This window comes from Strigops habroptila, chromosome 2, assembly GCF_004027225.2.
Source record: "Strigops habroptila isolate Jane chromosome 2, bStrHab1.2.pri, whole genome shotgun sequence".
NCBI lineage: Eukaryota > Metazoa > Chordata > Aves > Psittaciformes > Psittacidae > Strigops > Strigops habroptila.
In genome coordinates, this window is record NC_044278.2 from 19,941,629 (window position 1) to 19,969,547 (window position 27,919).

General features: G+C 40.8%; 2 protein-coding genes across 4 annotated transcripts in view; one reads left to right on the forward strand and one right to left on the reverse strand.

Annotated features, from left to right (window-relative positions):
- FILIP1L (filamin A interacting protein 1 like) overlaps nucleotides 1–17,757 on the reverse strand; it is a 203,898-nt gene extending 186,141 nt beyond the window's left edge. Inside the window, exon 1 of the mRNA XM_030477168.1 lies at nucleotides 17,562–17,757. The gene's annotated coding sequence lies outside the window, so the exon portion shown is untranslated. The remainder of the gene's footprint in view (nucleotides 1–17,561) is intronic.
- Nucleotides 1–27,919, forward strand: part of CMSS1 (cms1 ribosomal small subunit homolog) — a 236,103-nt gene that overhangs the window by 187,742 nt on the left and 20,442 nt on the right. Inside the window, exon 1 of one of the 3 annotated variants that reach the window (XM_030477180.1) lies at nucleotides 17,794–18,048. The exons of the other annotated variants lie outside the window; for them this stretch is intronic. Within the exon in view, the coding sequence (XP_030333040.1) occupies nucleotides 17,955–18,048 (94 nt within the window). The 5' untranslated portion in view covers nucleotides 17,794–17,954. Of the gene's footprint in view, nucleotides 1–17,793; nucleotides 18,049–27,919 lie in introns of those variants that run through there. 3 annotated transcript variants of the gene reach the window in all.

Below are 27,919 nucleotides of genomic sequence, written 5' to 3' on the forward strand. Positions count from 1 at the left end.
TCACTGACAGTGTCCTGAGAAACAGGGGTCTTGCACATGCAAGGTAGGCGGTAGGAGGAGTACAGCAGCTTCTCTTTCTCTGCCAGTTTGAGCTTCCCTGCCTGTGTGCCACTAACACTACAGGGGATGCTCAATGACTTTCTTATTTTTTGTGAGTCTAATGTGTCACTCAAACTTATCCTTGTGGAGTTTAGCACAGTGGGCACTCGGAGAGACTACCTTACAAGTAGTAAGGGTGGGGAGGGATTTGTCCTGTTTAACCGCAAGGAGTTCTCAGAACTAAGAGAAATATGGTAATATTTCTAGTAACCATAAGAGAAATACGGTAACTGCAAGCATAAAGGCAAGGGATTTTAATTGAACTAAGGCTATTCAAAGGTCTGGCTCCCACTCTGGTGGTAATTCACTCAGTGAAAATAGCGAGCAGTTACATGTAACACTCCCCGAGTGTGGGAGAAACATAGTTCAGTCATGAATAATCAGCATGTGAAAAATAAGTTAAAATGCAGAGACATGTACAATAAATAAGCAGAAAAGCCGCACGTGGGCTTGTTGATGTCCTACCATGTCGGTGAGATTTACATACTGCTCCTGGCTTTGCCGTTAACTTGGTGTGTGATTCGAAGATCACCTTAACGTTCTGTGCTCTGGCACACCTGTTTGCATTAGAGATTGTGGCTGTCCTCTGAAATCTTAACTCCACTTGTACAAAATTTTTTTTCTGATACGCTTTGCAGTACTTTTTTTTTCTTTTTCATTATAAATACAGAAGGTGCTGGGAAAAGGGCTGTGATTTGTAGTTTTAAGCCATACATTAAGCATTCTGGGTTTTATGAGATTCTCAGTCTCAGCCTTAAACGCAGGATGATATACTAAGGGTTTAGTGTTTAACATTTTAACTCAAGGTATAGATTAGTTGGGACACCAAACAAGCTTTTTGGCTATGGAGGAGAAGAGTTAGAAGTGGAAGTGCAATGGCATTTCCCAGAAACAAACTGGCTTCCAGCACAATGGCCTGTGTCATGCTGTTAAGAAGCAGCATCTCAGGGTCTGAAACAGCTTGAGTTTACAAGAGGGCCTTAGATGGCATTCACTTCGAGCATGGGATCTTCTTTCATGGGTGATATTCAGGTGTATGGCACTTCTAAAAGAGAGAGGTTTATGGGTGTGGTGATAAATTACTCTGCTGTTTGCTGACAGAGTCACCTCTGACAGACTCACCTCCTTTTGTGCAAATGTACTTTAAAGACAGGCCCATCTCATCTTGTTAGCAACTGCTCTAGCGGAGAGCAAGTAATAGTGTCCCTTTCTATATCTTCAGCTGCTTAAAAGTTCTTGTGAGAAATTCCACTTCTGAGACTAAAATTTCCCTACATGTACCAGGGTTTATTTATTTTTGGCTGTTCTGAAAATAGAAGGTTTCAGCCACACTTCAATAATGAGAGAAGAATGAAATGAGATTTTCTTTGTCCCCAGAAATGTTGGTTTTAAACATCCTTTCGGCTGAGTGGATGAAATTGGAAAATTGGGATGTGACAGTGGTGCTCCAGAATTCTCTGGGGGGCTTTGGGCTTGACTTCACAGTGTCATGCAGCTTTTTGTGGCTGATACGGAGCCTATGAAGCAAACTTTTCCAGTTCATTTTTACTGAAGCACACGACTAAGGAAAGATTTACTACAGAAGCATCTGCAACTGATTTAGTAGAGTAGCCCAATGAAATATATTGCTGCAAATTGCTACAGAGACATGGTTGGTGGCGAGACCGGAGAAGAAGGTTTTTTTGCCTGGCTGTCAAAATCAGAAGAAGGTTCCTCAGTCTCTTGTGCTCTTGCTGAACTGAAGCAGAGGCAGCACTTTCCTAAAGAGTTGTCCTGTGGTCTAAAATGGGAGATAATTTCTCAACAGTGAGGTGTTGTTTCTCCTTTCCCTTTTCCTTGATCCCCTGGAAATTCTTTGATCAAGGAAAGGTTGTTAGTGGAGTATTTTGCCAACTGTACTTTATACTGGGATGACAGCTGAGCCCTCAGCACTTTCCTCAAGCACCTCAGGGTACAAGTGGACAATTAAAAGAGTTTGTCTAGTAAAAGTCTTATCCAAACTACTGAGAAGAGAGTGCAGAGAGTACGTGATGTCTGAGAAGTGTGAGGGTTGTTTTTTGGTTTAATTTTATTCTTAAGCTTTTTCCAAGAAAAGACATGCTGCCATTGCTTCTCTGACCTTCTAATCTCATTCCTTCCCTTCTGCTGGCTTATGTTTGAGTGGTGGAATATGACTCCTTTTGCATTACCTCTGTCTCATTTCACAGTTCTTAGTTCCTCATATGTCTGTTTCTTTCTTTCCTTAATTTTTGTCACGTTGTAAAAAAAAAACCAAAAACCAAACCCAACAACAGAAAAACCAAAGTTCTTTAATGGCACCACATGGGCAGAAAAATGTCTGGAGGATCACATCATTCAGTCTACACAATGCCTGGATCTAAGCCATTCTTTGAGTATCATTGCTTCCATGAGCTCTAAATATTTATTTTTGAAATGGGTTTACAAATTGTTATGATTGATTAAAAGACTCCTGAAAGATGAGTGTTCTTCTAAACATATGCTGAATGGTGGTTGGTTTTAGCAAAACAAAACAGCAAAAAAAAAAAGCAAATAATTTAATTGTTTAATTTTACATGAATTAACAGATCTATATGAAACTAAATGTTGTGTTATTCCTTAGCTCTTGTGACTGGTATCTGAACAGTCAGTATGTATTCAGGATGACAGTAACCTTGGCAACACCTCTGAACTCTTTTATCAACATTTCTAACATGAGAGATGTGACCATAATTTTCTTTCAACAACCAAGTTTGGGGGGGTTTATTTTGTTTTCTAATGTACGCCCCTTGTGCTTCTACTTGGACAAATACCGTGTCTAATGTAATTAAAATCAAACTCTATTAGTGTATATTTAAATTGCTTTCTGTCCTGTATAAATAGGCATTCTTGGCTCCAACTCTTTACATTCGTATCTGAGACATCAGACCCTTAAGACCACTGGTTAATTGGAAATCACGTAAGGGAGGAAACTAATTTTCGTTGCCTTCTGGTGTAGGCTTAGTGAATATATCTTAATAGCAATACACAGATGGCTCTACGGGTCAAACCCAAATCTGAACGTGGGGAAGCAATAGCTGATTTCATGAGATAGACATGCTTATCTTGTCTTCTTTTGCTATGATGATAAACAAACACCCTTGTACATTCTTGCCAGGTAAATATATATGAGTAGGTCTGCCTTGTGGATGAATAGGTTTGCCTTGTGGAATTTGAGTATGGATGTGTAATGTTTCAGCCTTCTACATGGAAATCTTTATTTTTTTAAGTACTTTTTACTCAGGATTAAGCCTGGGACTCATGCTACTAAAGTAGTGGCCAACTCCAAGAGGCATATAGAGCCCTGTCAAACAGCTCTGAGGCAATCACAGATTTAAAACAGCTTTTATTTGCCATGTCTGAAGCTATGTAGTAAATATGGCAATGTAAAAAGCACAATACTTGATGAGGTAAATACCTTAATCTACTAATCTTGCTTTCTAAACAGTACCCAAGAGAACAGATAACTTGCTTTGCCAAAAACAAGCTTTAGAAAATAAAAATAACAATGTCATGTTGTTTTGATGATGTAAGTGGGTGAAAGTAATACTATTCAGCCATAGTGTTTAATTATAATTACTGATTTAAAAAAAGAAAAAATAATCTTGGGAGCATGTTATTACACTAACATGCTCCAAATTCAACTTTCATCAGAGAGCCCAAATGTATAAAATGAGCTGGATCCGAGAAGTTAATATTCACTTACCACACGGTACCTCCTTACACAAAGGCAATAACATCTGTATTATGGGGCATTTCTATTGCTTTAATCACCACTTACTGTACACTTATTGGTAGTCAGTCATTAATTCTAGAGATTAATGACACAAATCTGGATTTATTGGTGCTGCAAACCTGTGGGAAATAGTGAGTAGAATTCGTGTATTTTCCATAGTAACAAATAATTTGCTTTATTAGACCTGAACATGGTGTGTTGATTTCTACAGTAAAAATGACTGCGTGTGAGCCCTTAAGATTGCTTGAGTGATCTTTCATCAGCTTGGCTGTAACATTTGAAGTTGTAGAACACTTTCCCACTTGCTCGCAAAGTCTTGGTCCCTGATTGAGGGGATCAAAATCTGTTTGGAAATCATTTACTCCAGAATGAAAGGCTTTTATTTAAAAATAGTGCTTCCTCACAGGTAATGTTGCTACTGTAGAGACCCCTGTTTTTCATGAGAGGGTGGGATATGCAAGCTATGTGTGTCGTGACGTGATTGTTCATAAACCACCTCACTGCTGGACTGCATCCTGAATTGCAAAACTGGTCCAAGAAATAAGTTTCTGGTGCAAAATTAGCTGCAGTGCTTAGTGTTCTTTGGTTTGTAAGGGCTTCATCTACCTGTTGAGCCATGTGTTTGTATTGCACCGGTCTAAGCCATGTCTACACAACCATTAAAACACCTTTGAGATTTTTAGAGGCTTTGAAAGGTCTGTAAGTCAGTAAAAATCTGTTTCTTCCTGGGTTTTGTGTAATTTGCTATCCACTTGATTGTAACCACTTTTAAGAAGGGTTGATGAATACAAGTCTTACTCAGAGCCCCTTACGGACTAGTTCTTAAGTTAAAGGTTAAAAGTTCTTCCTCAGCTTGGTTGCCTTTCAGTAGAAGTGAACTTTTGTATTTACAACATTAGCAAGTATGTGATATCTCTTGGCTATAATGCTCCAATGCTAATGAAGAAAAAGGACCATGTTGATTCTTGAGCCATAGAACCAAGCCCATAAAAGACTTCTAAGAGGTAAAATCTAAGGAATTGTTGAGTACAGTAATTTTCGTTAATGTCCATTCCTGTGCTTTGGGAGGTGTGCTGCCATAGTTTTCACTGGCTCCGTAATCTAGGCATCTCCTTCTGTTGGTCTGATAAAGACAGTCTTGCAGTAACCCATCTCCAAAAAAACCCAAATGAATGGCCTGTTGGGGCCAGGTCCTTGTCTGAGAGGGAGTGGCACAGTTATCTTGTAAGCAGAAGATGCAAAAACAAGCCTACTGCACCTGGGCATGCAGAGAGATGGAGTGGGGTATGAATCTAGAACGAAGAATTTTCTGTGAGAGTTTCTGTGAGAAAGAAGGCAGTTTCTGTGAGAGTACGTAGGGAAAAGAACGGGAAGGATTCTGAATCCTGCAAAGTTTTAAGAAATATTTCCTCTGATACACGCACACGTTCTCTCCATTGACTCAGGCTAAGCTGGAGACAGCTGGTAGTCTTCCAGACAGTGGGGAAGCTGGGCGTCAGCACTGTCTGCTTCAGATAAGATTAATAATGAATAGCTTCATGGGGGAATGGAGCCTAATCTGTTGGGATGCTGTGGCAAGCACTACTTGTGAGGAGGAGCAGCTGCCTGTTTTGGGCCTCCTGAGAGGAATGAGATGAACCATCTGAGACAGACAGATTGACTCCCGTTTTGTTCTGCAGGCAAGTTGCTCGCACCTTGTAGTCGACTGTATTGAATGCAGCAGACAGATCCATGGACTTCTGATCATGTCCAAGTCATAGCTTTGTACACTTCAAAACTGTCTTTGAAAAATGGCCCTGTAATTGAACACAGGAATACAGCTGAAGGAACTTTGTTTCCTACATGTGTAGCAGAGTACAAGGATACCGTGAGTTTCCTGAAGTATATGCTAGCAGAAGTCTTGACCAATTAACCTAAACAGTGGCTGTTTTTTTGAATGAAAATCCTCTGCAGTAACTTCTGCTTTCCATTTTGAATTTGGAGGTTAAAAAGAGAATCGTTTGATGTCTTGAATACTTTCTGTGTTGAACACAAGTTGGAGACTTTTGGCTACCTCTCCTGCACCTTGTATTTACTGTCCTACTGAGGCTGGTCTGTGCAATGAACCCCTGATCTTCATCTTCCTCAAATGGTGGAGTCAAAAATTATTCTAACATCACAAAATTTCTGCCAATCTTAAGTGATGTTAGAATAGGCCAAAAACTGCCTGAGCCTATCCAGAAATTGCTTTGAGATGTGTTGCCCCCTCCACCCCCCAGTGCCATATACTGTTGTCTGTATATTACTTGCTCTTAAAGGCTATTGGAATGGCTGAATGGATTTTTCCAGTGACCCAGTGGGAGGCAGCTGCTGCATGTGTAGGCGGCTTGAAGACTCTTGTGCATGCAGTTTCCCCCTCATCCCTGCAAGGATTGCTTGGTAGGCATGCTTGTGATTCAGTTGTTTCAAATGCACGATCTCCACTCCCCTTCCAACACATGCACAAGCATTTTAAGGAGAAGGAGATGTACAGACTCCCTAGTTTAAACAGAACAAACCCAGCAAAAACAATGCTTGTGTTAAGGCAGCATTTTCTTTGTCACTTTTCTCTTTGGGACAGTTCTCATAATAAATATAGTTTGGAGTCATGAGCATCTTTGTTACTATTACATGTGTTCAGAAAGCACTGGTGCTCTGTACTGGTAGTACTGTACTGGTGCAGTGGTACTCTTACTGGTGCAAGAGTAAAGACAGAATAATTCTCTGCCTAGAGAAAGCTCTCCCTCCCCATTTTCAGGGGTAATGCTGTCTCCCTCTCTGCATTCAGTGACTTCAGGGCTAGTAGCTAGAGGTAGGTGACTTCTAACACAGCCATGGGTTTACCTACGTATTTTTTTAGGGCAAACCTCCTGCCAGGGTACTTTTCCTGAGGCTCTAAGCTTAAGGGGAGCTGAGAAAACCTGACTTCTGTCAAGATCACCTAAGCCAGAGGGTGGCATGCTTCAGCTTCCCACTTTCCTTTAATGTAACTTCACTTTCTTAATGACTGTCCTGTAGAAAAATCCTGGGACATTAGTCACTCTTGATACTGCTGAGGAGCTCAATTACCAGCCAGAGTATTATTCAGAGCTGTGGAGTGATATGGCTTTGTAGGCTCAACCTCTTTTGTGCTCAAGCGAGAGATCCTGGCTAGGATCTGCCCAAGCTTGCAGTTTTGAAGCTGCTTTTAGGGTCAGCCCCAGGTAAAGTGCAGTTTGTTATTTACCTTTGCTCATCCTTGGATGCAGTTGAAAGACAAGGCATGAGTGAAGAATAGAAGATTAGGAGGGGAATTCTAGATCACTTGGAGGCTGCAGCGTGTGAGTGCCGGTGCTTTCACACACTCCTGGTAGGGGGTTCCCACTCCTGGTGCTTAACCTGAGGTAGGGAGAGCAATAGCAGCTGTTCTTTTCCTTCTGTTTTGAACATGGTGTAAGTGGTGGTGTAACCAGCAGGTGTTAAATACATCACTTGAGCTCTTCTGAACCCTGAACTAAGTACTTGGTTGCTCAGTGTGAGAAAAAAAATATGAATTAAAAAGTGCTTCAGGCTTGCAAATCTGTGCAGAAACTGCATCTCCAAATCAAAAAGTCACATTTTGTGCCTTGGTCTGTGGCAGTAATTTGATGCTTTTTCCTCTGTGAGGTTTTCAGACCAAACTCTCTAAGCTTTGGTTTCACAAAGAATTACTGCTAGGCATGGATGACTGGTTTCCAACCTGGAACAATTTTACATGCTCCTGAGAATGCCATGGCCTTTACCCAGTTCTGTAATTATTCACTGTAGGAAATTATTCCTGTAATATTCGTGGTAATGGCAACTGTAAAATAGAGTATCTGTAGTACTGTTAGGTTAGCAGAAACTGAAGGAAAGTAGTGATTGCTGAACTAGATGCCTTGCCAGAGATGTGAGCTTAGGTCTGTACCTGTCCTGTTGTCAAAGGAAATCCATTATCATTCTTTTAAATCAATGCTTCAACCCAGAAGTGAGCTACCCTTTTTTATCCTGTGCAGAACTGATCTAATTGGTACTTTATTTTGGGTTGGGTTTTGGCAGCTTTATGGATAAACTGGGGTAAGGGACTGTGTGAAGTTACTTACTCTTTCTTGTCCCCAGCCTTTTCTTATGTAGGAAAAAAGTCATAATTATGGTGTCTATCTTCTCAAAAGGTTTAGTTAGCAACAGTGGACACATGGCAGAGGTGGTTGCATTTTGGCTAGTGGTGTATCCATGAGGGGTTCAGTACCTTTTAGCAGGGGTAGGTGCTGCTATGAGCAAGTATGTTTCTACAACTGAGTGATAGACAGTGCTATGAGACAGCAGGAGTCATCCCCTCTGCCAGCCCCCATGGAGGGACCAAGTAACAGCTCCATGACCTCATGGGTATGGAGCAGGTAGCACAACGGCTTACCCTATTTGTAGAAAATGAAGCATTTTTGATATGATCAACATACAGAAGTGTACTGGCTCAGAGCTAGTCTAGAGCTTCACGTTTGTTGCCCTCATACCCTTTCCTGCCACCACCGCAGCTAGCGTCAGCAGTGTGCTCTGTCCTTCTCTTGGGTTTAGCCCTCTCTGCTTGATGGCTGTCTTCAGGTTTTTCCCCTGGTCCTTTTATAATGTACGGATCTTTTCCTGGTTTTTCCATCCCTCTTGGAGGAAGATTCAGTATTTACTACTGCTGCTGGATAAGGGCAGCATACAGCCACCTCTGCAGGTCACATATTACTGATGTTGGAGACTGCAGTATCTCAATAGAAACTGGGAGGATCCTGGGCAGTTTAACGTTCTCTTTTCCACACAGTAGCAAATGACTGGTGAATTCAGGATGCAGAGAAGAATGCAAAGGAAAACGTACATGCTTTGTGAATTTAAAGCTATAAATTACACGATCTGTGATGGGTCTTATGATGTATGAGCTCAAAACTTACCTATTTTAGGATCTGGTTCTTCATTTGCTACATATTTGTATGCATATTGTCAGTCCTTGCTTAAGTCTGATTATACAGATAATTTAGACACTGCACCGTGTGTCAAAGCCTGAACATTCTGCTTTTCTCTTGCAATTGACAACTTATGTGTTTATCCTATAATGGATGTTATCTAATATTATGGGTCTCTGCTGAGCTTTTTAACTGAATGCTACTGTGGCTTGTCTTCTTTATAATAGAGACCTATTTTAAATTAAAACAGTTTATCAATCTGAAAAAACTTATTTTGTAATTAGAAAATTTGGTTTCTGAGCCTATTTTTGGCATTCCACAGCCACATCATTTTAGTGATTTGTAATTGAAACGCCCATTGAAAGTCTCCATAATAAAAATAAAAAAGAAATTAAATTACCTTTGAGATGTAAAAGAACATTTGAAGAATTTATTAGAACAATGTTAAAATATGCTCTAAAAGAAGTCATGTTAGTCTGCAGGTTGAAATGGGATACCTGGGAATTCAGAGTGCTGTACTACTCCGATTAATTAAAATGTAGTCAGCCGAAACCTCCACTATAATCAAAATTGCTCCCCAGGGTTTTGCCTTCATTACAGTCCCGGTGCAGCCTTCCAGTCCCAACCATTGCTGAGCTAGGTAATTAGTTCAGTTTAAAAAAACAAACAAAAGGATAAAATTACCATGACAGTACATGGGATTTATTTTTTTTATTGCTCTGCCCGGCTCTGTTTGATACTATTAATTGTATTTGGCCATTCTTTCTGCTGCCAAAGACAAACAGTGAGAGACAAAGTATCAGTGATTTGAGGGCTGTGCTATTTTCCATATTGTAAGACTTGGATTATCTTACAATTGCTGTTTTCTGTAACTTTGGCTAAGATGCTGATTCCCCCTCCCCAGATGTGCTGCCTATCTCATTCCTGTTGTGCTGCGGGTTGTATTCCGCTACAGCAGGGTTTCCTTATCAGCAATTCTGCAGTAAATCAAGTGGGAGGAGACTACGTTTCTCAGCAGGGTCTTGAATGAAGAATTCACAGTGTGTGAATTTGTACAGGATATCAGAGGACATCTGCCTTACGAGACTGTCTCCAGAGTTGAGACTTCAGGGCCTAGATAAAGCACTGCGTCTGTTTCTCCCATACCATATATATTCTGACCCCAGCATTACATAGTCTGTCATCAGTTTGTCCTTGAGCTGGATGCAGTGAAACCCTTTAGATAGGGCTAAGCCTAATCATTCTCTTGTTTCATGTCAGGACACTCTCCCAGAAGCTGCTGAATAGCAAAAACATGACAAAGAAGCCTTTGATTGTGGCTGTTGGTACTGAGACTGGAGAATTGTAGCCGCATATGAAAAGGGATCCCATTAAGCTGTGTGTCTCTAACAGAGTAAGCCCCAAGTTTGTTTTTCATCTTAAATGGTCTGAATGCAACTGGTTTGGATTCTTGAAAATATTTTTAAAAACATTGATGCTTTTTCAAGGGTTAGAGAAAAGGATTTCATGTCCTTTCTGTCTGAATATAATAAACAACTATCATTTTATTCTACTATAGCACTTTCTTCAAGATTTCCATAGCACTTTACATGTTATTTAGGCACCAGAACACCCCATTTAAGGGAATGGATATCTCTGCATATTGGTTTTTTTCACTAAAACAAACTGAAATGGAAGAAGTGCTAGTGATTTGCTAAAGGCTAAGCAGTTTCTATCAGATGTAATAATGTATACTCCCAAGTTCTTTAATGTAACAAAGTACTTACATGCACCTGACTTCCATCCAAATAAATCCTTTAGGATTCCTTCCTCTGACCGCATGTACTGGGCATGTGCTCAAAGTGCGAAGTAAACACAGCATATTGACTCACATACATAGTACATCCTCAACAACTGTGAAGTGTGAAACTGTTCAGTACATACTGTAGCTTTGCACTTTTAATAATAAAGATGCCTTCAGTGTTAACCACTCTTTTTAAATGATGTCAAAGGAAAGGACAGGAGAAAAGAAGGTAGCCATGCCTTTTCCAGTGGTCACTCCATACCCTGCATTTCTTGATGAAACCTGGCATTTCTTCCTTTTTCACTGGTGAGGAGCAAACCTAATGGGGAACTGCCTTGCACATTTGTGATAGGGCAGAAGAAGAGTCTAAGATGGAGGAAAATCTGTGCTCTGAAAGAGATTTGTGAGATTCTTTGCCCACGTAAGAGGACAGTCTCTGAGAAGACTCAAGAAACCTATAATTAGACTACATGTTGTCCACCTCAGACATCTGGAGGTCAGATGGAAGTTGGTGTGAAGGGGAGTGAATGCTCTGTTTTTCTCCCTTCAAGAGTCTCAAGTTTCCTGTTGCAGAAGAGTTGAGAGGTCATATGTTTCAATCTCTTGCTGTCTACTTATCTATATTGAGAAACTTCATCGCAACCTGAGCTGTCTCGCCTTCTAAGTGGGCCAGTGCTGGTCAGTGGGTGAACATATGTGCAGCCCATTGGCTTGGCTGTGTGAGACAAACCACACAGCAACAGCGTGTGCTCGAGCACACAAGACCCAGTGCATCATCTCAACCCTCCCTTTTTCTCATATACTGACAAGCTTGTCCTCTACCACCCCACTTTCTTCCCAAGCAGGATTTCCTTGTCTTCCCACTCTTTTAGGCAGGTATTGTGTAAGTGGACATATGACGGTACGCATCAAGTTGTACTGGATGACAACTCTAACCATTATGTTAGCAGAATAAAACATAATAACAGGAAGAAAGGCTGCTACTTATATTCTATTTAAATTGAGTGTTCTTAAAGGCAGACAAGACTTGATATAAAATGCCTATTTTTTCACTATATTTTGCATATGGTTTTTAAATTGCCTCTTTAAGAAGAGTATCTAAAACATTTGTCATTCGTTTGGGGATTATTTTACATTCTTTTCATCCTTCGCTCTCATATTCTTCTGCAGGATTATTAGTGGCTAAGAAAATGGCATAGTTCCGTGCTAAATACAACCATGTTGTAAATACGGATTTTTTTAAATGTTATTTGCATGCTAAAGATCGGACACTGTTTTCCTGTTCAGTGATATCTGAGAAACGGATTGGTGTACTAAAAAGCTGGTTATAAGTGAAAAATGGAAAAGTTCACCTCAAGGATTTATTTTAACAGGACTGTTTTAGTCCAAGTTTCATTTAATGTAGAGTAGTAATTTACAGTTTTGCAGCTGTGCATGTACACTTTCACTCGCTGATGTTGAAGACAAGAGAATTCAGGTAGGATTACTTTCTGTGGTGTTATAGCCCCAGTAGTGATCGCTGTGAATTTGCTGCAATTGAGAGAATTTAGACTTATGTAATGGAAGATGAGAAATTTGTGTTAGTTTTGTATAATCTTGCTTTTAGCTATTTCTCCCTGCACGACTATGCCACGTTGTGTAGGTGGGATTTTCATTGGGAATTGTTTTAAAGTTAACCACCTTCATCTTCAAATGAAACGTACTGATACAATCTAGCCTTGCATATAATCCTTTTCCTTGACAGATGTCACAGAGCAGCAGAAAACCATGCACACACCATTCGTACAGAAACTGCTTCAGCAAAGCACAGCCATTGCTGTGCTGGTGCTTTCCCAGGCCCCCAGCTCCTGCTGAGCTCCCCTGAGAGAGCAAAGGTCTTTGTGTGAGCATGCTGTGTACCTCTATCACTGCTCTAAGAAACCTGTGCCCTGCTGGAGCATGCTGTTTTCAGCTTACTTCTGTAGCTGTCACTAAACTTGGAGTTGGGAACAGCTCTGTGAAAATGAGAAAACAATCAGTGCAGGTGGCCAGATGTATGTCCTCAATTTTTAAATACTTTTGAAAGCATGTTTTCAAGTGTAGGTAACCATTGCTGCTCTGGGTATAGTCATGCTGTCTCATATCCCTGCACACTTTTTTATAACACTTCAGGTAAACTATGTTGTTCACTTTCATTCTCATCATCATTTTTATGCAAAGCCATTGTCGCTTTCAGTTTCATCTGACGAAATTGAAAGTCCATATAAAATAAATGCATTTTTCAAAGGAGATACCTCATCTTAACCTAAAATACTAAGTTTTGCTGTTAATGGATAGAGTGGGTCCCCACCCCTTGCAACTTTGTCATTTGTCTGTCTGCAACTGCGTGCATTTGTATGTGCATTTGTATGACTGCAAGAGATACAGATGTGACTGGGGGAAAGCACGCTGCATCCGCTATGTCCTCAGTTGCCCTGGTGGTCAATGTCTGATGTCATGTGTGGCCACTTCTGCCTCCCTTTCCCCTGCAGGTTCCTGTTTTTGTGTGAGGCTATGCACAGCAGACCTTACCTCACATGAATGGGTTTGTATCAATCCTGAGTATTCACTGTAGTAAGGGCTGAGACCCATCAAACTGTACTGAGTGGAACCACAAAGATGTCTGGGCAATAAGTAAGACATCGAGTGTAGTGGACAGTGTTCTGCCTGCAGTTTTCAGCAATCTGGAGCTGCCAATTGCAGGTGCAAAGCAGTGTGGTACTGCAAGCCTGTAGAGTGTCTAGATCTTCAAGTGAATTTTTTTTCTGTGCCTTATTCTGCTTAGATGTGAGCATGAAGCTTATTGTGCTTTGGGTAGACAAGAGTGAATTTGCCACTGTTAAAAGTAATTTTTTTCTAATGCAAAATGTGAAAACCAGTCTTTGGAGATCTTTGTGTTAGTCCTAACACTATACCAGACTGAAAAAAATGCAGAATGCTGAGGCTATTTTTCGCCTCAGAGCAGACTTTTTTTCTGCAGCAAGGTTTCACTACACCTCTGGTGCACAGAGAGCAAAATGCAGCAGGGGACCTATGGAAAAGTTCTGTTGCTGGGTTGTTGGGGTTTTTTCCTCCTATTTTTGGGAGATGGATTTGTGAAAGCAGGTCAGACAAAGCTTGGGGCTCTGTGGCTTGTTGCAAGTGTGAACTTTGATTTCCTTCCCCTTCCCTCTTACCGGTAGGTCTCAGGGGAATATATTCTTTAGCAGAATAACTACAATTATTTAATTAACTGTCTGCTTAACTATAGCTTTGTGGTTTTCTGTGCCTGTAAGTATCTCTCTTTCCTATACAGCATGTATTGGCACATCATGCTCTGTCCTTTCCTGGAAGGTATATTCAGGAGTTGTGGCAATAGTCACAAAAGGTTTTGAAAGATAATTTTTTATGCAGGTGTTGAGGTAGAGCTGCTTCTGCATCTGTAGCAACTTGTTTTCATACCAAATACTGTGTTTCGTCCTCATACAGGCATACGCACAGAGAACTAAACCCACGTGCTCTCAGGCTGACTCTCTAGATGTCACCTTTACTCTGCTCATACTCTTCCATCCCCTTTTGGGTGTCCCTGCCTGGATGTTGGCTGCAGCACCAGCTATTCAATGATGGTGGTGGGTGGAGTTGAGTCCTGGGTCCTGCTGGCTGACTACAGAGCCATGCGCCAATGATGCTGACAGGGCCTCTTGCTAAAGGTATGAGTTGAGGTATGCTTTGACTCCCCTCAAAATCACAGCTTGTTTCCGTCAGTTCAATTTGGCAGGAAGAGAGGAAAGTCCTAGCATCGTTTGCTGTTTGGTTGCGCCAGGAGAAAACCCCAAGCAGGAACATAAATACAGCAAGCAGTAGCAGGCATATGACTGTTGGTGGGACTTAGTCATCTCCCTGACGCTCTTTGGATTTAGCCATCTGGCTCTGGCACTGCTTAGGCCTGTCAGCTGAAGGTGACAGTGTCAAAGCCAGGAGTTTGTGAGTGTCCCCTTGGAGCTTTGCCTGGCCAGCTGGCAGCATATATCATCAGCCAAGCCTCCTCTTCCTTCTCCTCCACAACCTTGGACACGTCAGACAACACATACAGACATGCCTTCCCACCCCCAGTGAGGGAAGTGGATTTCAGCCCCATCTAAGCCCCCATAACAGAAACAAAAGGTGTCAGTCTTTCTTTCTGGCACTACAGGAGGAAATAAAAATCTTTTCCTCCTTTTATTTTTTAAATTTTTTTCCCTTCCACGGTGGTCCCCACTAGGATGGCCACGTGGTGCCCATTGGAGGTCACACCTTAGCAAGATGAAGCCAACTCGTTCTGGTGCTGGAATTTTATAATGGAGAGGGGAGAATAGGAGGAGGAGGATCCTACCAAGCAGGATTGGCCCCAGCCAGAAAAAGGTAGATTGAGGTTTGTCTACATTAGGACAACGAGGGCTGTTCACTGACATGTGCTTCTTTCTAGCTTTTTCCAGTAATGCCACGCGCCTGTTTATCATTGAAGTGATACTGCCCTTTTCCATTCCTGTCATCCTCTCATCCAAATGCCAATAAACCTCCCACCAGTTTGGATGACAGAGATCTTTTAGGTTCAGCTCTCTTCAAAACAAGCCAGTCCCTGGCTGCCTCTGGGATGCAGCCTCTCTGCCAGGGTGGTATTTTGAATGCTGTGTTAGTAAGCTACAGTTACATCTGTACTGCTTTTTTTAATCCACACCCTACACCCCTGATGTCTTTAACGCCGATGGAGAAATAACATTTTCCGCCAGACAAATGGAGAATAGGTGCCACAAAGTGTCACAAGGACTAAGTTGATTCATAAAGCAATAACTTTAGGTAAAATCTGGACATTTTAAAAACTTAAAAGATGCATGTGTCCTCTTTTCTATCAGTGTATAACAACTGTTTGTAAAAGGTTGTTGACAATCTTAGGCCGCACTAGTTGCTTTGACACTGTAAGGCCTTTTACTTGCTGATGAACTTGATGAATGCATTTGCAGTACTTCAGTAATCCTCCCATAACAACCTCTTCTTCGAGTTCTTACAACATAAACCTTCTGGATTAATCTGAATTATCACATGCTGTACAGCCTGAGTTGACTCCGTATCATGCTACCTGAATTTTAGAATTCTAGAATGATTTGGGTGGAAGAGACCTTAAAGCTCATCTCGTTCCAACCCCCTGCCATGGGCAGGGACACCTTCCACTAGACCAGGTTGCTCAAAGCCCCATCCAGCCTGGCCTTGAACGCTGCCAGGGATGGGGCAGCCACAGCTTCCCTGGGCAACCTGTGCCAGTGCCTCACCACCCTCATAGTGAAGAATTTCTTCCTAATATCTAATGTCCTAATATCTAAAATCTCACCTCTTTCAGTTTAAAGCCATTCTTCCTTGTTCTATCACTACTTGCTCTTACAAAAAGTCCCTATCCAAACTTCTTGTAAGGCCCCCTTTAGGTACCGAAAGCTGCTCTAAGGTTGCCCCAGAGCCTTCTCCAGGTTGAACAAGCTCAGCTCTCTCAGCCTGTCTTCAGGAGAGGTGCTCCAGCGCTCTGATCATTTGTTAGAGTCTTAGGACTGCTAGGAAGGTATTTTGTGTGAAATGGATGGTGTTTATTACATCCTCCAAATAAACTTAACAGTCAATACTCCAAGCATAAATTACTAAGCAAGAATCGGAAGCAAAGGATGAGAAGATCTTACACAGAGTTGAGAGTAACCAAACTCAGAAGTTTCTTCAGCAAGGAAGACCTTTGCCACCTTGTAATCTTTTACTTTTTATGCCTGATGCATGGTATTGTTTAACCAGCAGGTATATTAAGAGAAGATGACCTGAAATAAGTGCAGGAATTCACCCAGTTGTCCTGGCTTAGATGAACCAGTGACTTAGTGACCTCTCTTGCCCTTTGCCTACTATTAATCCAGAGTCCATGTGCCTTTCTTCAGATGTTTCTGCTAAGACCTTTACGTCTTTTTTATGTTTTGAAGAACTTCCTGGTGCTGTCGGTGTTGGGACTTTTGGGTCAAGTGGACCTTTCTACCCTATTTCTTCAGGTTACCATTCTTGTGTGTTTACTATGGTCATGTTGCATTAGAGAGTGTGTGTGTGTGCCAGTGCTAAATCCATGGCTCCAGCATCGTCTTTATATGATAACAATCTCCTCATGTCAGAGTCTACTCCACAGTATCATGATATCCATGTGATCTGAAGTGTGTTAGGATCTCCTTACAGACAGCATGCAATGCTGTATTTTGTCCAGGGTTTTTTTTTCCTCCCACCCCCTCAGGAATCACAAGAGTTTAAAATGGTGCTGAGGAAAGCCATATGTTTTTAGAAGCAGAAGCAATGCAGGACCACTGTAAAGCATACAACAGAAAAAGAGACCATGTTCAATATGATCTTTAATCCCGCATGTACTCTCGTTGAAGCTGACCAACTTCTTTGAAACTGTCAAGGGATTTGAGCATGTGTTCATCAATTAATTAATTCATTTTTTTAAATAGATGTGCTATTTCCAGCAATCCCTGTATTGCAAACCTGAAGCCATACTTTCATATCATACAAAATAATGTGGATAAAACATCACTCAGCACATCTAAATGCATGCTTATATATGTCATCATCATGCATATAGTCACACGTGTTTTTCTCTTACTTTCAGAATGATACAGTCTCTTGCCATGGCTGTGTGTTTTTTACATTAATTTAAACAAGTGAAATCAGATAATGTATATTCTACTGCACGTGCTGATATCCTTTTATTTTCCCATTTCCTTTAGACAGCAATAATGAAAATTGATGTTTTGAAACTGAGAATGTCATTAGCAAAAAAAAAAAAAACCCTTAATGCTGACGTGCAGAACTGGTCTAGCAGAAAAGCATATCTGATCCAAGGCATCATCAATTGCTCTCTAATTATGATGACAATACAAGAATGAAACAAGCTTACCTTAGCTCAGGAAACTCTTTTTTGCTGTATCCCAGGCAGCTTCCTTTCCTTATTCACTTGAAAAGGAAAAATCCACTTGAATATAGACAAATAAATGCTAGAAGAGTGAGGGATTTAAGGAGTCCTCATCCAAGCTGCTGATCCACTTGGTTTTAGCAAATTGCAAAAACCTCGATCCAGTAGTAGCTCAGGGCGACTTTCCTCTCCTCATGTATTCTGTGGGCTGAGAATCTGCAAGAATAGACCTGAGGAGACGGTGCTGCAAGAGAGAGACAGCAGGGGGACCTTGGCACGGAGTTGGACCCAACTCTAAATATAGCCCAACCCACTTTCCGTGCAGTTCTCTTCATACTCTGAAGGCAGATGACCTTGTCAGAAAACTGACCTCCCAGCATGTCACTCTCTATGAAGAGAGGATCTAAGGGAGCAGGACTGCAACATAAAAGGACAGAAAAGCAATCAACCGTCTGCTTGCAGCAAATTGAATGTAGGTATGAACTCTATTTTTATGGCAGTTGCAACTGATCATAATGTGCTTTATTTGATCATTTAGACAAATGAGCTGCATGCCAGTTCACAAAAGACCTGTACAGATGAGAGATTGCATTGTAATTGCTAGTCTTAAATAAAGAGCACTGACATAGATGAAAAGCTTGTCACCTTTCCTTCCCTCAAAAACCTTAACACAGCAGAGTGTGTAGTATTTTCATAAAAGCGTCTGTCTGTAAGAAATTATCCTTCCTTTCACTTGCTTTTATAGTCTTTTTGGAAAAGTGAGTTAAATCCACAAATGTATGTTCCGGTACTGTATAAATCTGAGATTCTAGGGTAGCTTAAAAGGGTAGTGGAACTTGCAATATCAGAGACCAAACTGCAGAGAAATGTGTAGTATGTGCAGAGGAGGAAGCAAGAGAATAAGAGGTGTAGAAACATAACCCTTGCGCCTGCTTTTCAACAGATGTTTTATAATCCATGGAATTTGCCACTCTAACTCTACATGGCAACATGTCAGGATATTTTGTTCTTAACCTGAAGGAGAGTTTAACTTGATATGAGTCAACCTGATACTCTGTCAAATGGGGCCTGATACTGCTATGTCATATGAAGGCTTTTGAATAAAAAAAGCTGCAGAAATCTGAGCAACTCAAAATGTCTTCTCTCACTTTCTGTGTTAAGACATGTAGGAGAGTTAGGATGAAAGATTGCTTGCAGTATCGTACTTCAGCAGAATATATTTGTTGGTGGTGACATGTATCAAAATGTGTGCTATGTTATATGCATCCATGCAGTTTTCAATTATTCAAAGAAAACCTGAGAAAACATCAGGACTGTGATAACCTTATACATGGTATAAGTGCATGCCTGCAAAATATGCATGAACCAAAGAGGTGTGAATTATATCAGTGGTCTCTAAAGTAGCCAAGTGTATCTGTGAACAGTAATTTGGGCTGTTAAGCTTTTGCAAAGTATGCTTTTTTTTTAATTGAAGCCTAATATTTTTGGCAAGTTCCACTGTGTAATTTTATCATGATCTATCATCTCAAAGTCCACGTAGTCAGCCAGACTCTGTGTGTTACCTTCACAACAGTGTAGTTCACTGTGTGTAGTTCACAACAGGAACTACAGCTGTGAGCCACAGCTGCTTCCCAACATATTTGGAGCACAGTAGAAAATATGAATCTCCTGTAGTATTAAGGGAGACATCACATCTGAGACATACCATTCCTGGGCAGACCTTGCTTGTATTCAGACCTGGGCTACATTAAGTTTTATGGATTTATCCAAGTTCCTCTTTCCTCTCAATTTACCTATTTCTTCTCCGTTAAGAAGAATAAATACCTGGTAGGATTGAATATTGCAACAGATGAAGGATGCTGGTGTTTAAAGAAAGGGCCTGAAAAAGGAATGAGTCTGCCTCCAGATAGACATACGTTGAGTGGCATACTAGCACTGTGTAAGTAGTAAAATTCGGAATATACAGACTATATCATCAAATACTGCTTTTGCATGAGTTTCCTGTCCACAGCAAGAAGATGATGTAGCAGGGAGTCATGCCCTAGTTTGTGCCTAGCTTTTCCTGGGCTCATATTTTGTGTTTTTCTTAGGATGCTGGATGGTCTTTACACTTCTCTGTGGACAGTTTTTGACTACCCAGCCACCTTTGGTACCATTTTCTCTGGAATGATACTTCAAGCCAGCCTTGTGGGGTTCTGCCTCGTACAGCCCTACATTCTATAACTAGTATTTGTGAAGTGATTTTTCTTTTGATTAACACCAAATTCCTAAGCACTTATTTAAAGATCCTATGGAGCATTTCACAAGGTGAGATATGTGAACCATAATGGTTGACGTGTTTCCAACGTGGTCAGCAGTATCCTGGCTTGCCGCATTCCTCTGCTTTTCAGAGTTGGATAGAGTGTTCTCTCATAAGCATAAACTGTTGCACACTATTACTGGCATCCTTTTGAGTGGTTTCTAAAGTGACTGTAGGTTACATGATGCCTGGCATCTATCAAGAAGAGAAGCCCTATTTATAAGGTTAAGTATCTAATTTTATAATATGCATCCAGCAGATTTATAAACAGCCAAAACCCATGCTACTTACAAACAAATAAAACAGTCTCCCACTTCCCCATCTCTAGAAATGCTTTTAAATTGCATTTTGAGACTTAAGGAGGTTATCGGATAGTTTTTGAGAGAACAAAAAAAAGAGAAACAAGGAGACTGCAGCGACTTGTGGCTGTCGTCTGAACCTTCAGTCATGGTGTCAGTGGTGAAGGGTACTAGAGCAAACAACAGAACTGATTTGCACTCTGTGCTGGTGTGTTATTGTATCTTCAGGCTGTGGTTGCTCTTGATTGGCAGGCCCATGATGAAGAAATTAAGTTGGATGGCAAACAGTAAAAGGGCCTGTCATATTCCTAACATGTGAAATCTTTGTATTTGCCCTTTATGTTACCATGGGTTTTAGAACTACAGTGACTAAATGAATATTGAGTTCTCCCTTCTTACCTTGGTGATGCTGTTATTCCTTGTGTGAGGTAGTGAAAAAGACAAATTATGAATAGGGCTGGGTTGTAGCTGTACTACAAGACTACTAATATTTTGTCTTTTGGTTCACTTCCAGTCAGCAAGTTAAGATGTGTCACAAGTGAGTATGGAAGTACTCATTTTGCATATTAAAGAGAAAGTGTTAAAAATAAGGGAGAAAGTTGTTAGAAATGTTCTGTGGGAGATCCTTTTTGTGGCAAGATAGCTGTGTATGTGTGCTAAAAACTATTATCGTATCAGAGCATAGTGAAAATTAATTTGATATTATTCATTAAGACCTGTTCTTTTTTTCTTGAACAGGCAGTGATTTTAATTTAAATTGCCATTCAGTGGAAGGAAGAGGAACCTAAACTGAATATCCTGTCACCACTTTTATCAGGGAAAAAAAAAGGTTTGTGGTAGATGTGCCTTCTGAACTGCCAAGGGAAGGGGTCTGCATTTTGTAAGAGTGTTGTCTTTGTAGTACAAGCTATTGCCAGTACTTAGAAGCTATTATAGGGAATTCCTACAGACCGTTAGCAAGAAACTCTGGCTTGGCACAGAGTTGGATGGAGTAGGAAGGACCTTATGCTGTCTGAATGTTGCCTAGTGGAAGAAAACTGAAGTGCTTTTGATTCTTTGGTAGGGCTGAGTCTGTTTCTGCTCAATTGCATATCATATGCCCTTCAGGTATGCCTCACAAGTACACTTTAAAATGCCTTTTTTTACAGTACATTGTCAGATAATGTCTGCAGTTCAAGGCATCCTCGCAGATACGAAAACTTACTGTTGTGCTGCAGTAGACCTATTTTGGGAATGGAGTCCTTAGTTCATAGAGGTGGGAAGGGAGAACAGTGCCCATACGGTGGGGGACCCTGGCTGGTTTGGGATGATGGAGCGCTAGCACCAGATGTAATTACCATAGAGTTTGTTTCAGCCCAGAGCTCTGTGTTGCAGTAGACTGACAGGGAAGGTGAACAAAGGAACGGTAGTTAACTGGTAGTTGCTTTACATGCAACTTCTTACATCCTAGTAACAATAAGAGATACCAGTTCATTCAGTTTTTCCTCTTTAGTTCAGAATGGTCAAAATACACAAGTATTTTAAGGCCTTACAAGTGAAGGCACTTAATTTGATTCATGACCCCAGTGAGAAAAGTATGAAAACTTCATCAGTCTTTTAAAACTGGAATTGCAAAACCTAAAATACTAAAATATTTAAAAAAAAAAGGGGGAAGGAAATGTCTTCATTAATTTTTCAATCAACATTTCATGCTTAGCCATGTTGCCATTCTTCCTTCCTCCAAAGATTTTTCATCTCCTGTATATGTTACTGATGCCTAAGACTAAATCTTGTTTTATGATACTGTTCACAATGATTAGCTAATCCTTATTCAAGGAGGTGTGGGATGGGTTTGGTGGCTTTTTCTGTAATCTCATCTGGATTTCTCAGTCATGCCACTGCAGATGATGCATGCCTGCGATAAGGAGAATTATTTATCTTTCAGGGGGTGCCAGTGGAGCCTTTCTAATTTAGTCAGAGCAATTTGAGAAATGAAGAGGGTACTGACGCTGTTGTAACTATTTTTGATCCAATGGTTATGTGGTGATCTTCCCAAAGGACAAATTACTTTTGTAACTAACATTTTACCTCATTTACTAGGAATTTCTAAAGTATTGTCATGATGAATATCTAGGAACTGATCCGAAGAACCGTATTAATAATAGGATTTGCATTCTTAGCTATTCCGTGTGGCTGGTCTGGAGGCCCCCAAAAAATCTTCATAGATATTGCTTGGCTAGTTGGCTTTACACCATAGGCTCCAGGGTATCTGAGCTATTATTAGGCTTCTCAACAGGAAAATTGAAAGCTGTCCATTGCTTACAGTGAGGGAATTTAGAGAGGATTGTCCTGGTAGACATGTAAGAGATCCTCCTTTCGGGATTAGCAGTGCTGGTGTCACACAGCTGAGTAATTTGGGATCTCTCCAGGAGGTGTTTGAGCTGCTGCTTGCTTATTGCTGCTGTGCGTGACTGGCCTCTGTACCTGCTTCTCCCACTGCTATGCAGAACCTTTCCCTTTTGTCAGGGAAATAGCTGAGCTTGGAATGCTTTAAAATATTTAAAATGTTATGCCAGTCTTGTTTCATTTAAAAGACCTCATCTGCTCCTTTTGGTACTGGTGGCAGCATGGAAGGACCCACCTGAGCTTTGTGTTTCCTGCTGCCTGGAGGGCTGATACCGTAGTGGTATGTTAAAATACTGTCATCGCTGCTTTTAGCACAGTTACTGTGATCAGCACAAACATGAAGGCTAGAGGAGGCCTGTCAGTTGAGCAAGGATGAACAGGGACCTGGGAGCCAATTTTGCTGTCAGCTGTTACACTTTACAGAAATTGGTTGACCTTGTGCTCTATGTACCTGATGGGACATACAGGGAAGATGCAATGAGAAAAATTCAAAGTAGTGCATTGACATTAAGATTAGTTAATCTGATTCACTGAAGACTTAGGCCAGTTTTTAATGGCAAAACCATGAGAATAATAAGGAATTCTCAGACTTCAATTTTATTCTTTTCTTTGACGTCCTCTCTGCACCTCTCCTCCCTTCCTCCCAAAGAAATCTGAAATGGCAATTAAGAAGAAACTCGAGATGTGCTCAAGACACTTGGCTTGGCATTTTACTCAGCATCAAATATTTTTCAATCTGCTGAATTTAAAGCTGGAAGCCCTGAGAAATATTTTCCCACCAGATGAATGAACACAGATCAGTACTGTTTAATCAACCAATAAATAAAAACATAGCCTACAAAGCAGCCTGTGAAATTAATCCATCATAGCACACCCAAATTGAGTGAACAATGCCCTCCTACAGAGTAATGACAAGCACATAGTTTCCTGTAACATATCTGAAACAAGAAACAGAGTGTAACAAATATAAAACCTATAAAATCACAGAATAGTTTGGCTGGAAGGGACCACAGCCAGGGACACCTTCCACTAGACCAGGGTGCTAAAAGCCCCGTCTAACCTGGCTTTGAATACTGCCAGTGATGGGGCATCCACAGCTTCTCTGGGCATCCTGTGCCAGTGTCTCAGCACCCTCTCACAGTAAAGAATTTCTTCTTTATACCTAATCTAAATCTATGCTCTTTCAATTTAGAGCCATTATGCTTCGTCTTATCATGACATCCCTCTCCAGCTTTCTTGTAGGCCCCCTTTCCACAGCTTACAGGGTTTTTGTGTTAAAAATCAGAAAACACAGGCTTTATTAAAAGTTTAGTTTCAGATATGAGGCAATTATAGAACAGTCAGAGGAGGATGTAAGTCGGGGGGGCAGTAATAATGTACAAACTTTGTTTTCGTTTTAAGTGATTCTACTTTAGTACTGAAATGTAACTCTGATGGGAGCATTAGGGAGAGAGCAGGGATTTCTGTTCAGACACAAAGACAGTTCTTACCCAGAATATGTCTCAGGGTGTGGATAGTGCCAGATACGTAAAATGAAAGTTGAGGGAGCTTCCCTTGTGGACCTGTAAAGCGGGTTTCCTCCAAATTCCAGCACAGCGATTATATTAATGGTAAGAAATTAACTTATCCTGTACTAGCCTGTGTCACTTGAGGTCTTTTAGATGCCAAATAGGTGTCTGATCTCACTTAGCTTCCAGATGAAAAAAAGTGGAAATTATTCCCTCAGTTATCTTCAGGTATATACACAAAAGAATATTTTTCTATTCCGTGCTTTCTTATTAATTACCTCCTATATCCTTAAGGTCCTGTCTGCCTTTAAAAATACTAGTATAAATAACCAAGCAAATGTACATTCTTTGTGAATATATTACTTAATAGAAGAGAACCTGTTAAATTGTCTAAATATCTGTATGCTTACTTATGTGCATGTGTATGAATGTGCATGTGTGTTAATAAAGGCATGTGTATCTGTATTTAGTATGCATATTGATGTACTTAGACACATTTGTATATCAATATTAAATTTGAAATAAGTTAGAAACCATTACACTGAATTATTTTAAATAGTGATCAATACAATAAATGAGAAACTTTTATTCATATATATATGCATGTGTGTTAAGCATAAATGGCTTTTTCCATATCAGCATGGTTCAAAATAAAATCAAATAGAAATACTTAATGACTGAGAAGCCAGTTAGTACATGCCATCCCACTGAGGTAATACTAAAGGTAAAAGCATGAAGGGCTGTGGAATTCACATTTCTGTTTCTATATCGAGAGCATTACGTGACCATTCAGATGTCTTTGATGACCTTGTGGTTGCGTAAGGTCCATGTCACAGGAAAGCAGATGCAGAGGATTGCTGTGATGAACAACATCACCCTTTCAGCAGCATATTCCATCAGCGCCTGCCTGCCTGCTCACTTGCACCACGAGGGAGATGAAAGTCAATGTTGTATTAATCAATTAGGTTCTGTATTTGTGCCAACTTATTATTAAGCAAGGATTTGTGCTCTCTCCAGTTCTGGCAGAGAGGAGTCATCTGGGCAGCTTGACACCTCAAAGCAGGGCAAACAGTGCTGCTCTGATACAGATGCATTTGGGATCTGTGAGCTGGGTGCTTCTGCATTTATTCGCATCAAGTTATGATTTATTTTATGAATAACCCTGCTGACATTAAGGTAACTATTTGCAGAGGAAGATACACTGTTTAACATGACCATGGTTGGCAGAATCTGGCCTGTGGGACTTTGATGCCCACAACAAAACGTTCCTGTCATCATGGGAACTGACGTGGTGTCACAAACATTCACAGCTCAAAACTAGCTACTGTCTCAACTGGGATGTAAGTGGTTGTTTCTGGAACAGATAAAAAGTTCTCCTGTTGTACAAAATAGAGATATTCAGGTACTGCAGAAAGATGTTCAAATTTGAACTGTTCTTACAGATGTTTGTTGAGTCTGGGGCTGGACATTGGTTCCATTTCCTCTCACTTCTTGCTGAAAGCAGAGGACATTGCATCACGAGGTGCAGTCCAAAACTCAGATGGGCAGTGAACAGGTGGTACATTGTTTGTCAGGCTATTTCAGATCATGGAAACCATTTGTCCAGTTTTAGATTGCTATTGCTAGCAGTGTGTCTTTTAGTTATGAGAAAGAGAAGATGTTATTTAAAACTTAGGCAACTCCTGTTTGCCTTTCAGAGCATGCCAAGTGGGATTTAAGAAGGAATGCATAAAGATCACTTGCAGCTTCCCCTGAATCTATTTTATGCAATTCTCATTTATTTCCAGCGTGAAACATTGGAAAGAGCTGGCTCAGCAATTCAGTTCAGTGAGACATGCACAGATATACTCTGAAATGAGCATTTGGGGCTCAAGAATGGTGAGCAAGGTGGACAAAGAGGTGATTAGTTCTGATTTCTTTGATGTACTTCAGTTATATCATCACTCCATAGCCTGCTTGGATACAGTGCATCCAGGACCCTGGGGCTGTGGAGCTGGTGTGTGTAAAAGCTAGTCACTCCTCCAGTATCTCTGGAGTCAGGGCAGAGAGGCAAAAGTCAATGATGGGTTCACAAACACAGGAGCTGCCCTGCCAAAATGCAGCACAAGAAATTTGCCAGAGGAAGGGCGATACAGAGGGAAACAAGCCTATGTTAACGCATAGTGGTAACACTGAGTTACCAATACACCTTTTAAACTTTGAGGAGTATGCTGAATGATGTAACTTTTTAGCTTCTTCTAGTACAGTATCATATCTTAGATTCCAAAGTGGCTGGAGTAAGTGGTCAGTGACTTCGGAGAGGAACAGGCTGTGGAAGAAGTTGTTGCTGTGCAGGGGCAAGCATATGGTGCAGGAGCACTTGAACATTCTCAGAACAGAAAGGAAGAACCCAGTATATTGGCACAGAGATTTGAGCTGTAATACAAGGAAGAAATTTGCTAGTCTCCCAAACCTCCAGCTTTCTCTCTTCACCTGTTCACCTGCTGCTATGTGTTAGGCTGTACAAGTCTAGGTACATTTTTTTGGTGCATTAATAATAAATTTATAATAAGGTAAACCCATATCACCATTGATAGTGGCTAGTAAACTTTCTCAGAAAGCTTCTCACCTTCAGCCACTGTCTGATGAACACTGTTACAACAGTAGCAGTTGTATTGGGGGCGGTTGGTCATTGTTCTTGCTCATGATCCAAACGGCAGCTCATAAAAGTCAATTAGTCTCAATTTGTCCCTCAAAGAGAGGGAAAATAGCTCGTGAAGGCAACCCATGGAGATCAGTGCCACGTATTTCCTAGTGTACAAGTAAGCCTGAGATTTAGACTTTTCACCTCCCTTACTCACGTTCTCTGAGAAGAGGTCCCAGAGTGGCTACCCACCTAGTATCCTCTGAGGCTGAATTATAGCAGCAGCTTAATGTTAGAGTTATGTGGTAGTGTTACGGCCTGTGGTAAAGGGTTGCCAGTAGTGGCATCCCTGCTCCTTCCCTGCCACCAGCCACTCGCCCCACATGGGATCTAGGACTCACGTGGCTATACTCCATTCAGCTGCTGATTTTATGGTTGTGCCTGCGAAGAGAAGGAAGCGAGTAGACCATCAGAGCTGCAATGTCCATTTGGTGAATGTTTGTGCATTTGCTCTAGATCTGGAAAGCAGAGGCTTTTCTTGGTGGATGCCCACTTAAGATTTCAGAATATGCCTTCAACCTGTGTTGAGTTACAAATGAGTGCTGCCATTTCTTCCATGGTGTTTGTTTTGGTCTGAACTAAGTTCATTAACATGCTTATCTAACCCTTTCACTTAGGAGTCTCTTAGTTGTACTGGACAGAAATTCTCTTCTCAGTTGCTGCTCTGTTTCTAAAGCTCTTGTAGTTTGCCAAGAATCTAATCTGTATCAGGTAAGATTTCATGATATCCAATATCCAACTTGCGAAAACATTCACTGATTTTCTTCACTAGCTTTGAACTTCCCAAACTTTTTTGAACTCTTAACAGCTGTCACAACCCAACTTTAGGATGCTGACTATTGTACAAGCTTTTCAAAGTGGAAAAAGGAGTGGAAGTTACAAGATGGTATCTTTCTTTACAGGCATAAACATGTACCCATTTTGTTACCTGTTCTGTTGCATTAGTATTTTCAAAGCCACTGCCTTATTGCTATATAATATATAACGTTGCGTCTATGGATGAATAAAGATCTCTTTTTTTCTCCTTCATATTCTTTTACTTCACCTTTCACTTAAATTTGTTGACATATCTTTCACATATTCTTTCACTTACCTTTTTTCATTAGGTACCTATTTCAACATAGAATTAGTAAATACCAGCCATAATTGATTTTCTCTCTCCCATGTGT